The sequence below is a fragment of the Saimiri boliviensis genome, chromosome 17 (assembly GCF_048565385.1).
Source record: "Saimiri boliviensis isolate mSaiBol1 chromosome 17, mSaiBol1.pri, whole genome shotgun sequence".
Lineage (NCBI taxonomy): Eukaryota > Metazoa > Chordata > Mammalia > Primates > Cebidae > Saimiri > Saimiri boliviensis.
The window spans coordinates 58284096-58297287 of NC_133465.1; the positions used below are offsets into that span (position 1 = coordinate 58284096).

Below are 13192 nucleotides of genomic sequence, written 5' to 3' on the forward strand. Positions count from 1 at the left end.
TGCCTCCCGGGTTTAAGCAATTCTCTTTCCTCAGCCTCCTGAGCAGCTGGGATTACAGGTGAGTGCCACTACACCTGGCTATTTTTTGTATTTTTTTAGTAGAGACAGGGTTTCACCGTGTTGGCCAAGCTTGTCTCAAACTCCCAACTTCAACTGATCCACTCGCCTCGGTCTCCCAAAGTGTCGGGATTACAAGTGTGAGCCACTGCACCTGGTCTGAAATCAAACATTTTAAACAAATCAATATTCCATGGTGTCATGGACTACACGCTGAAATCCTAACTCTTAATGGGGTGGCATTAGGAGGTGGGACTGTTACAAAGTAATTAGATTTAGATAAGGTCGAGAGTGAAGCCCCCATGATGGGATTCGTGTTTGTATTAAAAGAAGAGAAAAAGACTAGGGTGTGCTCTCTCTTGGCCATGTGAGGATACAGTGGGAAGGCAGCTGTCTGTTAATAAGCCAAGAATTAGCCGCTTACCAGACAGCAGACTTCCCAGCCTCTAGAACCGGGAGACCTAAAGCCAGGCTTGGAGACTCACACCTATAATCCCAACACTTTGGGAGGCCAAGGGTGGGGATTGCTTGAGCTCAGGTGTTCAAGACCAGCCTGGGCAACATAGTGAGACCCCACTATCTCTACAGAAAAACAAAACAAAACAAAACAAAAAACCAAGATCCTTTTCCATTCTAGAACCTGGAAAAAGAAAAAGAGAGGCCACGCACAATGGCTCATGCCTGTAATGCCAGCATTTTCGGAGGCCAAGGTGGGTGAATCACATGAAGTCAGGAGTTCAAGACCAGCCTGACCAACATGGTGAAACCCCATCTCTACTAAAAGTACAAAAATTAGCTGGGCATGCTGGCACATACCTATAATCCCAGCTACTTGAGAGGCTGAGGTAGGAGAATGCTTGAACCCAGGAGATGGAGGTTGCAGTGAGCCGAGATCGTGCCATTGCACTCCAGCCTGGGCAACAGGAGCGAAACTCCATCTCAAAAACACATAAACCCCAAAAAACAGAATTGGGAGAAGTTGATGGTTGTATCCTAAGCCACCCCAGGAACTGGTGTTTTGTTACACCAGCCGAGCAGGCTAAGACACAGGTCTTCAGGATGCAGAGATGAAAGACATGTTTCAGCCTTCCTGAGCTCACCCCTGGGATCTGCAGAATTCTCTCTTTTACTTGACTCGCTGCCTGCCTTCAGTGCTGGCCCCCGTGCTCGTCTGAGTGCCCCCGCTCTGCATCCGGCCCCTCACCCAGCTGTGTGTGATGACCATGTGAGGCGGAGAGCACAGCCCTGGGGTAGATGTTCGATGTGATTGCATCGCTCTTCGAGGTTTATTCTCTTACTCGCTAGAGGTTCATCTCTGCATTCAAACAGGAAAAAGGAGAAAGATGGGTTGGGGCTGTGCGTGGTCTTTGGATCTGAGCCCGGATCCCTGATGTTGGTTGTGTTTTCCCTTTTCTAGTTGCCATTCCAGTTGTTTCCCCCCCACAAATAACGTGTGTTCCCTTTAGAAATCTTGGAAAACTGAGACAAGCAGGCAAACAAACAAACAAAATCACCCTGAATTCCACATCCCAGAAATAACCTGTTGTTGCGTGCGTGTGTGTGTGTGTGTGTGTGTGTGTGTGGTTTTTGTTGTTGTTTTGTTGTTGTTGTTGTTGTTTTGAGACAAAGTCTCACTCTGTCACCCAGGGTGGAGTGCAGTCATGGGATCATAGCTCACTGCAACCTCTGCCTCCCGGGTTCAAGTGATTCTCCTGCCTCAGCCTCCTGAGTAGCTGGGATTACAGGCACAGGCCACCACGCCCAGCTAATTTTTGTATTTTTTAGTAGAGACAGGGTTTTACAATGTTGGCCAAGCCGGTCTTGAACTCCTGACCTCAGGTAATCTGTCCACCTTGGCTTCCCAAAGTTCTGGGATTACAGGCATGAGCATCATCTGTTTTAATAGAGCTGAGTGTGTTCTTCTAGCCTTATTCTCTGCTGGTGCATAAACATATGTTTCCTGGTTTTATTAAGGTATAGTTGAAATGAACATATTTTAAAAAACAAAAGTGGAGTAACACTGTGTTATAATCAGCATTTTTTTTTTTAAGCACAGGGTATCCCCACTCTATTTTCCATTCAGCACAGGTATATAATGAGGAGGTAGCTTATGGGACAGATGCCTCAGGGGACTGATCTGTGTAGGCTCTGCCTGATGTCATCTTTTGGAATCTAGCCTGGCATCAGGATGCAGAGAAAGAGGTACATCCTTGGGCACCATTTATACTTACTACTGCTGGCATGTATTCAATATTATTAACAGGAAAGTGGCCGGGCATGGTGGCTCATGCCTGTAATCCCAGCACTTAGGGAGGCCAAGGCAGGCAGATCACTTGACGTCAGGAGTTTGAGAGCAGCCTGGTCAACATTTCAAAACCTCATCTTTACTAAAAATACAAAAATTAGCCAGGCGTGGTGGCGCATGCCTGTAGTCCCAGCTACTCAGGAGGCTGAGACAAGAAAATCACTTGAATCTAGGAGGCAGAGGTTGTAGTGAGCTAAGATCACACCACTGCACTCCAGCCTGGAAGACAGAGTGAGACTCTGTCTCAAAAACAAAAAATAAAAAACAAGAAACCTACCACTTACTAGATGCTTAGTGTGGGAAGTTACACAACAACTCTGTTGGGAGATCTGATTGTCCCCGTTTTGTAGATGACAGAGGTTAAGTTAATTGTCCAGGGCTACACAGTCTTGAAATAATAAAAAATCCAGAGGTTTGGATGCGGGATTCTCAAGCTCTTCAACAGCCTGTGCTCTGCTGTTTCTCATAACTGCCTGTCTCTGTAAGCCTCTGGCTTAGGGTGCTAATGTGACTTTGCTAATGGGTGAGAGTTTGGAGGATGATGATGGCTGATGAAGGGTGTACAGTGGAACCACCCCTTGTCCATACACATGGTGAACTGGTTTCTAAGAAAACAGCCACAATCGGTAGCATTTGCCAGTTCCTGGGGTGTCAATACTCACTCTCACCGTGGATGGTTTCAAGCTATGGAGATGTCACTGAATGTAGCTTTGAGAAATGATGGGCAGTAGCAAGCCATCGTGTGTGATTTCCACCACACAGATACCACAGATGTAAAGAATCCCATGAGCATGCCTAATAGTAGAATGTAACAGTTAGGAAGTGATACAGGGTGAGAATGTACTACCTTTTAAAAAATATAATTTGTTTATTTATTTTCTTTATTTTTTTTTTTGAGACAAGGTCTCACTCTGTCACCCAGGCTGGAGTGCGGTGCACAATCTTGGCTCACTGTGACCTCCGCCTCCTGGGTTCAAGCAGTTTTCCGCAGCCTCCCGAGTAGCTGGGATTACAGGCGCCTGCCACTAGAGCTGGCTAATTTTTGTATTTTTAGTAGAGATGGGGTTTCGCCATGTTGGCCAGGCTGGTCTCAAACTCCTGACCTCAAGTGATCCACCTGCCTTGGCCTCCCAAAGTGCTGGGATTACGGGCATGAACCACCGTGCCTGGCAAAAAATAATAATAATACTAAATTTATTTAATTGTAAACTTATATAATTCAATTTTTAGCAATGGCCATGTTTAACAACTGGTTTGAAAAATTCTTGAAATTTGAGCCAGCTCTAGGAACCACTGCAATGTGGAATCTACCTGAAAAATTCAAAAAAAGATACCCCCTCTGGCTACGAACTGCCCTGTGCAGAGTACCCAGCCAGTAGATTGTAAGCTGGAAATAAGGACCCATTCACTCAGCAGGATGTCCTCTTGCAGGCCACAACCTGCCCAACCTTACATGACCGTCCCTGAGAGAGTGGGCCCAGGCACTGCGAATCAGTGCTGTAGGAAAAAAACTCAGCAAGGCTGGAGATGTGTTCTGTCTGCACTGTCCAAGCTGCTGGCTTCTAGCCACCTGCTGCTGCTGCTGAGCATTTGAAATGTGGCTAGAAATATGTGTGTGTGTGTATGTGTATATATACAGATATATATAATCATAAAATTTTACCATCTTAACCATTTAAATGTAAAGTTCTGTAGCATTGAACATTCACTTTGTTTTGCAACCATTACCACTATCCATCTTCAGAACTTTCTCATTTTTTTCTAACAGAAAAACAAACATAAACTCCTCAGTTTTTCTTCCCCGCAGTTCCCCGCCACTCACCATCCTACCTTCTCTCTCTGAATTTGACTGTTCTGGGTAGATCATACAAGTGGAATCATACAGTATTTGTTTCTTGGTGACTAGGAATCGTACAGTATTTGTTTCTCAGTGACTGGATTATTTCACTTAGTATAATACTCTCCAGGTTCACCCATGTGCTAGCATGTGAGCCGTGGGACTTTCAATATGGTTTAATTTTCGTTAATTGAAATCTAAGTAGCTACACGTGGCTTGTGGTTGCTGCTCTGAACGACACAGCTGTAGCAATGTTGCAGGGAAAGTGTGGATGTAAACGGGAAAGGCAGAGGCCCCTGACTTGGGGCTCGTGTCCAGGGTTTTATGCCCATCAAAGAGAACTGAGTGTAAGCAGAATCCCGGGCAGCAGACCCCGGAAGCCAGGATGCAGGGGGTTTGAGAGCACAGTTGACTATAGAACAAGGCTGTGAGGTGGTGTAAACCAGGGTGAGCTAAGGAGAACCCTGGGGCCAACTGAATCTCGGAGCATGAAAGGCGCATGCATCTACCACACCCTCTGTATGTGGTTGACTGTGCTCTCTCACTACCCTTGCTTGGTGTCCTCTGAAAGACACCCCGTGGATGGGCCTGTGGGAGAGGGGTCCCCTGGAGGTCCCTGCTGCCACTGTGATTCTGCAGCTGCTCTTGCTTGGGAGTGGGGCTGGGACCTTTGCTTGGAGGCTAACCCAGCTCCCTCCAAGCCTTTTACTCTACACCAGGTGTCCCCAAACTTTTTACACAGGGGGCCAGTTCACTGTCCCTCAGACCATTGGAGGGCCGCCACATACTGTGCTCCTCTCACTGACCACCAATGAAAGAGGTGCCCCTTCCTGAAGTGCGGCGGGGGGCCAGATAAATGGCCTCAGGGGGCTGCATGCGGCCCGCGGGCCGTAGTTTGGGGATGCCTGCTCTACACTTTCAAGGGAATCAAGATTAGTACAGAAGTGGCAGAGCACCAGGGCCTCTGACAGAGCCCTGATCTAGATGTTATCTGGTGGTCATATGTCTCCTTGGACTTCCTGTGATCAAAACTCGAGACAACCATTGATCTCTTAGGAACAAGACTGGCCAGGTGCAGTGGCTCACTCCTGTAATCCCAGCACTTTGGGAGGCGGAGGAGGGCAGATCACCTGAGATCGGGGGTTTGAGACCAGCCTGGCCAACATGGCAAAATCCCATCTCTACTAAAAATACAAAATTATCTGGGCATGGTGGCAGGCACCTGTAATCCCAGTTACTCAGGAGGCTGAGGCGGGATAATTGCTTGAACCCAGGAGGCAGAGGTTGCAGTGATCTGACATTGTGCCACTGCACTCCAGCCTGGGTGACAAGATTAAGACCGTCTCAAAAAAAAAAAAAAAAAAAAAAAATGGAATGAGGGACTGAGAATGGACAGGATAGTCTGGATGCTGCAAAATAAAATTTAAAGGTGTATGTGCCTTAGGCTTTAGAGTGTGGCAGTTAAGAGCAAGATTCAGACACGTGGCTAATTGCACACCCTGGGGTAAGTCCTTTAATCTCTAACCTTCTGATTCTTCATCTGCAAAAGGGATCTTGGGGGCTACGATGAGGGTGAACTCGAACTCCTAATCTCAGGTGATCCACATACCTCGGCCTCCCAAAGTGCTGGGATTACAGGTAGGAGCCACCGCACCCAGCAATTCTCATTTGTAATTGGCTAACCAGATGGCTTCCATGATTTCTTGGAAGGTTAGGAATAAACGTGTCCTTCCTGAGCCCATGGGGCAGAAGGAGCTTTGGGGTTTTCCTGGAGGAGAGGGAGGATCCCTGAGGAACCAGACGAGCCAGGAGAGCCTTCTGCAGAGTCACTTCTTGATTCTCCTGTTTCAGCACCAGCGGGAGGCCCTTCCTACTATACATGGGTCTGGCCCACATGCACGTGCCCTTACCTGTGACTCAGCTACCAGCAGCCCCACAGGGCGGAAGGTTGTATGATGCAGGGCTCCAGGAGATGGACGGTCTGGTGGGCCAGATCAAGGACAAAGTTGACCAAACAGTGAAGGAAAACACATTCCTCTGGTTTACAGGTAAAGTAGCAAAAGCCAGCTAGCCTAACTACCTTTCAATAGATAACCTTGCACATTCTCTGTGAAGAGCAGAGTCTGGCCCTGAGATCCTCTTTCATAGGTCGGGGGCTTGCTTTGAACTTGAGGCCCAGGTAAGGCTTGCCGGCCTGAATGCTGAGCACCTGTCCATTGAGGCCCTCAAGGCCAAGTCCCTGGGAAGGTTTGCACACACAGAGCAGGCACCTTGCTGACCCCTTGCCTGTCGATTGGGGCTATCTGGGTATTGCCCTTAGTTGCCACTGAATGATGTTGACGTTGTGAGCTTGTGTTGCCCTTGAGCAGTTCTAAGATTTTCCTCTTCTCCATCCTCCCTGGCCCCAAAAATTCTGGTTGCTGCCACTCCCTGTGTCACGTGTTTTGGCTGAGTGGCCTTAGTGGGCTGCACTAGTGGCCTCTTTAAAAGCCACACACACACTGTGTGTTTTTGGTTTCTGTCTGGAATGACAGCAGGGGTTAAAGGCACTGCCTTTGCCAGGCATGGTGGCTCATGCCTGTAATCCCAGCACTTTGGGAGGCCAAGGCAGGTGGATCACCTGAGGTCAGGAGTTTGAGATCCACCTGGCCAATGTGGCAAAACACTGTCTCTACTAAAAATGCAAAAGTTAGCCAGGCGTATTGGTGCACGCCTGTAGTCCCAGATACTTGGGAGGCTGAAATGGGAGAATCGCTTAAACCTGGGAGGCGGAGGCAGAGGCAGAGGTTACAGTGAGTTGAGATCATGCCATTGCACTCCAGCCTGGGCAACAGAGTGAGACTCTGTCTAAAAAAAAAGGGAAGGGGCGTTGCTTTTGGGTCAAGTAAAGACCTAAACCAAATCCTATAGGGTTTGAATCTATACTCTACTGTTGCTCCAAGCCTCCCTTTCCGCATCTGCAAAATTAAGCTAATAACAGAATCTACTCCATAGCATGCTGGAGGATTAGGAGATGACGTATGTGAAACACTGAGCATGTAATAGATGCTCAATAAACAGTCACTGGGCTGAGGCTGACGACAGTGGCAATGAGATTGTTGAAACCTTACAAAAGGGCAAGGGCATAGAAGGCAACAGAGTCACGACGGGGCTGAGTTGGGGAAGGAAAAGACCATGTGTGTCTGAAAGCCCAGTGGAGACAGGCCTCATATCAAGGGTTGTTCTTCATGGGTGGGAATCATATTTGTATGTATGTATGTATGTATTTTTTGAGATGAAGTCTTGCTCTGTCACTCAGGCTGAGTGATCTCGGCTCACGGCAGCCTCCGCCTCCTGGGTTCAAGTGACTGTCACGCCTCAGCCTCCAGAGTAGCTAGGATTATATGTGCCTGCCAGCTAATTTTTGTATTTTTAGTAGAGAAGGAGTTTCACCATGTTGGCCAGGCTGGTCTGGAACTCCTGACCTCAAGTGATTCACTTGCCTCCCTCCGCCTCCCAAAGTGCTGGATCACAGGCGTGAGCTACCGCGCCCAGCCCATATTTGTCTTTATAAGTCCTTTTTCGGTCCTTTTTCTGTCCTTTTTCTGTCTACTCCCTGCTCTGCACAGGGATGTAGGGCCCGAGTGGGAGAGTCAGCAAAAGTGTCCAACCAGCCTGGTGACCATCATGCTTTTCTGGTTTCTAGGAGACAATGGCCCATGGGCTCAGAAGTGTGAGCTAGCCGGCAGTGTGGGTCCCTTCACTGGACTGTGGCAGACGCATAGAGGTAAGGGGCTCAGGTGGGGTTGATGGAGCCCACGGCAATGCTCAGCCCAGGCTGGGGTGTGGGATTATGCCTCTGGGAGGGGACAGCTCATATGTGGGCTTTAGGGACATCATCATGAAACAGGGACACCTTTGCTCACCAGCCACCAGTACCCAGGGAATAAGGAACAAGTTGTGATGGAGAAAACGTCTGCTCGGTTTGGCTCATCCCTCTCTCTCCTTTCCTTCTAGAACTTCCCAAGGCAACCAGCCCTCTCCCAAGGCAGTTGTGAACTTCTCAACAAATACACTTTGTCTTTACTTTCATCCCATTCCCTTGCTTCTTCCTTCCTTTCCTTTTTAAAAACTGTATCCCTCCATCCAGTCAACCATTAATTTATTTCATCCATTCAGGAATAATTTAGTGCACAGCTCTGCAAGGTTTTGTTTTGTTTTGTTTTTAGACGGAGTTTCGCTCGTTACCCAGGCTGGAGTGCAATGGCGCGATCTCGGCTCACTGCAACCTCCGCCTCCTGGGCTCAGGCAATTCTCCTGCCTCAGCCTCCTGAGTAGCTGGGATTACAGGCACGCGCCACCATGTCCAGCTATCTTTTTGTATTTTTAGTAGAGACAGGGTTTCACCATGTTGACCAGGATGGTCTCAATCTCTTGACCTCATGATCCACCCGCCTCGGCCTCCCAAAGTGCTGGGATTACAGGCGTGAGCCACCACGCCCGGCCCTCCACAAGGTTTTAATGTACATCGTCTCCAATTCTTACAATAGTGGAAGGGTGGTAGTCATAGCTCCATTTACAGATGAAGAAAGAGAGAGGCTCAGAGAGGGTAAGTAATTTGCCCAAGGTCACGCAGTTTGTGAGGAGGAGCCAGGTTTGCCATTGGAGTTCAAGTTGGTAAAGACAGAGGCAACTGTGAGCAGCAGTATGGCCCTGCTATGCTCCCACCTCAACCTCCCATGTAGCTGGGATTACAGGTGCGCACCACCACGCCCAGCTAATTTTTTTGTTTGTTTGTTTGTTTTTGTTTCTGTATTTTTAGTATGGTATAGTAGTATGGCCCTGCTATACCATACTGCTTCTCACAGCTGCCTCTGTCTCTATTTCAACATCTTTCAACTTCCAACTCAGCTCCCATCTGCTCTGGGAGAGCTTTCCCACAAGGGTCTCACTTTCTGAGAGTGCAGCCATGCTGGGGACAATTTGACATATGGACCAAATGGTTGAAAAATGCTCATGTCTTTTAATGCATCAATTCCTCCTGTAAGAATTTGTCTTAAGGAAATAATTAGGCAAGTGCTCCATGACGTACGAAAAAGGATGCTCATTGCAGTGAATTTTTTTATAGTGGCCATAACTCAAGTGTCTAGTAAAAAGATAATGCTTAAAGAAATTATTATTCCTCCATTTAAAAGAAGAACCACTAAAACGATACATATTTATTGACTCGGAAACATTTACATGAAATATTTTTCGATGAATAAAGCAGGTTCCAAAACAATATGTAAAGTATGATTTTATTATATAAAAATAATTGGCCAGGCATGCTGGCTCACACCTGTAATCCCAGCACTTTGAGAGGCCAAGGCAAGCGGATCACCTGAGGTCAGGAGTTTGAGACCAGCCTGGCCAATGTGGTGAAACCCTGTCTCTACTAAAAATACAAAAATTAACCAGGTATGGTGGAAGGTGGCCTGTAATTCCAGCTACTCAGGAGGTTAAGGCAGGAGAATCGCTTGAACCCAGGAGGCGGAGGTTGCAGTGAGCCGAGATCGCACCACAGCACTCTAGCCTGGGCAACAAGAGCGCAACTGTCTCAAAAAAAAAAAAAAAAAAGAAAATCATATGTAGTCTCAGAAAAATCTTGAAAGAGTTAATAAAGGGTAACAAAACAGCAGAAATTACCTCTGGGCAGAGGAAGGAGAGTTTAAGGGGTGAATTTCCCCCCACAATAAACTGGTATTATTTGTTTCATAAAGAAATTATGTTTGTGTCCAAGGGGTTCAGAGGTGGGCCTGGCAAGATTTCCCCAATTGAGGAATATGTGGGGCAGAATTTTAGATCTGGGGCTGTGTATTAGTCCACAGACTAATATCCAGAAAGGTCTGTCTGTCTATCTATCCATTCATCCTATCTATATCTATCTACCTATCTATCTGTAGAAACACCAGTACTCCAAGAGATCAAGTAAACTCACATTGCTCGAAAGAACTACCTGAGACTGGGTAATTTATAAAGAAAAGAGATTTAATTGACTCACAGCTCCATAGGCTACACAGGAAGCATGGCTAGGGAGACCTCAGGAAACTTACAATCATGTCAGAAGGTGAAGGGGAAGCAGGCACATCCTACATGTTTGGAGCAGGAGGAAGAGAGGGGAGGGTGCCACACACTCTTAAATGTCAAGTCTAGTGAGAAGTCACTCACCATCATGAGAACGGCAAAGGGGAAATTCGCTCTCAAGATTCAATCGCCTCCCACCCAGCCCCTCCTCCAACACTGAGGATTACAATTCATCATGAGATTTGGGTGGGGACACAGAGCCAAACCATATCAGGCTGTTTTCCCTGCTGTCAAACTCAGTCCTGAGCTATGGCCCTCAGCTGTCTCCAGGGGTCTCCACTAACACTCCCTTTGCCGTATTAGTCTGGCAGGATAGTTGTAGTCACCTAGAAACTGAAGCATTTGTGCACTTCGAGTCTCGTACAGAGAAGGAAATGCTGATTATTTATTTATTTATTTATGAGACAGGATCTCACTCTGTCACCCAGGCTGGAGTGCAGTGGCATGGTCTTGGCTCACTGCAACCTCTGCCTCCCGGACTCAAGCGACTCTCCCACATCAACCTCCCATGTAGCTGGGATTAGAGGTGCATGCCACCATGCTCAGCTAATTTTTTGTTTGTTTGTTTTTGTTTTTGTATTTTTAGTAGAGACGGAGTTTCACCATGTTGGCTAGGCTGGTCCTGAACCCCTGACCTCAAGTTATCCACCATCTTCTGCCTCCCAAAGTGCTGGGATTACAGGCATGAGCCACCATGCTCAGCCATGATCATTTTTATTTTTCCATTTTAACCTGATGTCTCTTGGATCAGATATCTCGAGAACTTTAGGAGCAAGTGGCTACTGGACTGTGGCCATATCTTGTGTCTGGAAATTTGAGTCAGGGGTCAGGAGAGCTGAGACCACCTCCTACTAACCTTCTCAGTGAACAGACTATTTTATCACTTGGAATATTCATGTTTCCCACTCTCTCTCTCTCTCTCTATATATATATATATATAGATCTTTTTGGTTCTCTTCCATTCAAAAATGCTGTGATTTCTGGAGAGTTGGTTCAAGAGAAGATGCTAAGGAGGACTGGAGGTAGATGGAGGTGTGTCAAGAAACAAGAGCCTAGAGAATTACAGCATATACTGGGAGTGGTTTGTTGCATTAGCTGATTACAATTCCTCCTTTCTGTACCTAGGACACCCTTGGGCCAGGCCACCATCTTCAGTGTTCAGTTAGAAAGCCTGGAATAGGCCGGGTGCAGTGGTTCACACCTGTAATCCCAGCACTTCGGGAGGTTAAGGTTGGGTGGATCACCTGAGGTCAGGAGTTCGAGACCACCCTGACCAACATGGTGAAACCCCATCCCTACTAAAAATACAAAAATCTGCTGGATGTGGTGACGGGCACCTGTAAACCCAGCTACTTGGGAGGCTAAGGCAGGAGAATCAGTTTGAACCCAGGAGGTGGAGGTTGCAGTGAGCTGAGACTGTGCCACCTCACTCCAGCCTGGGTGATAGAGCAAGACTCCATCTCAGTTGAAAAAAAGAAAAAGAAATAAAGCCTAGCATAGCTTGGTCTCAGAAGCCCCAAGGTTAAAAGTCCAGAAGGTGTAGAGACCATGGATGTAGGGGGAAAGATCTGTAAGTTAAGGGGCTTCTGCATGGGGAGCTGTCACTTGAAGAAAACCTGCTGATCTCCTATCTGAGAATTTGCCTTATTGATCTTTTCTCCACTTATGAGGCAGCTTTGAAACAGTGAGTCAGGTTTAAGGATGTGGACTGGGCCCCATTCTTTGAAGGAATAATGAGAAATAAATTTACTAGCTGGCCAGGTTCAGTGGCTCATGCCTGTAGTCCTAGCACTTTGGGAGGCCAAGGCAGGAGGGCAGCTTGAGGTCAGGAGTTCAAAACCAGCCTGGCCAACATGGTGAAATCACATCTCTACTAAAAATACAAAAATTAGCCAGCTATGGTGATGGGCACCTGTAATCCCAGCTACTCAGGAGGCTGAGGCAAGGGAATCACTTGAACGTGGGAAGTGGAGGAGGTTGCAGTGAACTGATTATACCACTGCACTCCAGCCTGGGCAACAGAGTGAGACTCTTGTCTGAAAAAAAAAAAAGAAAGAAAGAAAGAAAGAAAGAAAAATACCTTTAATAGCTGTGCAACCTTCATCTCTTTTTTCTTTCTTCCTCCTGAAATCATTTGTTGAGCGCCTAATGTTTTCTATTCCTCCTATTTGTTGATCACCTACTGTGTACCAGGAACTATGCTTAGTGTTGGTGATACAAAGATCAACAAAGCCCTGACCTCAAGGAATGACAGTGTGGAATAGTGTTTGATTTTAATGTGCAGACAGTCCCCTGGGAATCTTGCTAACATGCATTTCTGCCCCAAGAGGGCTGGGTTGCTGATGGGTTTTGCATTTCTAAGATGCTCCTAGGTGACGCTGATGTGGCTGGTCGAGGGACTGTACTTTGAGAACCACTAGTCCAGAACATCTACATTCAGAATAATGAGTCTAGAATCATCTGAGTCTAGAACTTTCAACTTTAGATCAATAGTTATCAAGTGTGGTCCCCAACCAGCATCATTAGCACCACCTGAGAAATTGTTAACAGTGCAAACTTTAGGGCTTCACCCCAGGCCAAAAGATTCAGAAACACTTGGGATGGGTCCCAGCAATCTGTGTTTTAACAAGTCCTTTGGGTGACAATGCAGGTTAAAATTTGAGAATTGGCCGGGCGTGGTGGCTCACGCTTGTAATCCCAGGACTTTGGGAGGCAGAGGCGGACAGATCACAAGGTCAGGAGTTCGAGACCAGCCCGACCAATATGGTGAAACCCTGTCTCTACTAAAAATACAAAAATTAGCCAGGTGTGGCGGCATGTGCCTGTAGTCTCAGCTACTCGGGAGACTGAGGCAGGAGAATTGCTTGAACCCAGGAGGCAGAGGTTGCAAT

At 47.1% G+C, this 13192-nt stretch overlaps 1 protein-coding gene across 6 annotated transcripts in view; it reads left to right on the forward strand.

Annotated features, from left to right (window-relative positions):
• The window catches only part of ARSG (arylsulfatase G), a 146281-nt gene that overhangs the window by 93719 nt on the left and 39370 nt on the right, over positions 1 to 13192 (forward strand). For all 6 annotated transcript variants that reach the window (XM_074388886.1, XM_074388885.1, XM_039476888.2 and 3 more), the window contains exons 7-8: positions 6051 to 6247; positions 7885 to 7965. In XM_074388886.1, coding sequence (XP_074244987.1) covers positions 6051 to 6247; positions 7885 to 7965 — 278 coding nt within the window. The remainder of the gene's footprint in view (positions 1 to 6050; positions 6248 to 7884; positions 7966 to 13192) is intronic.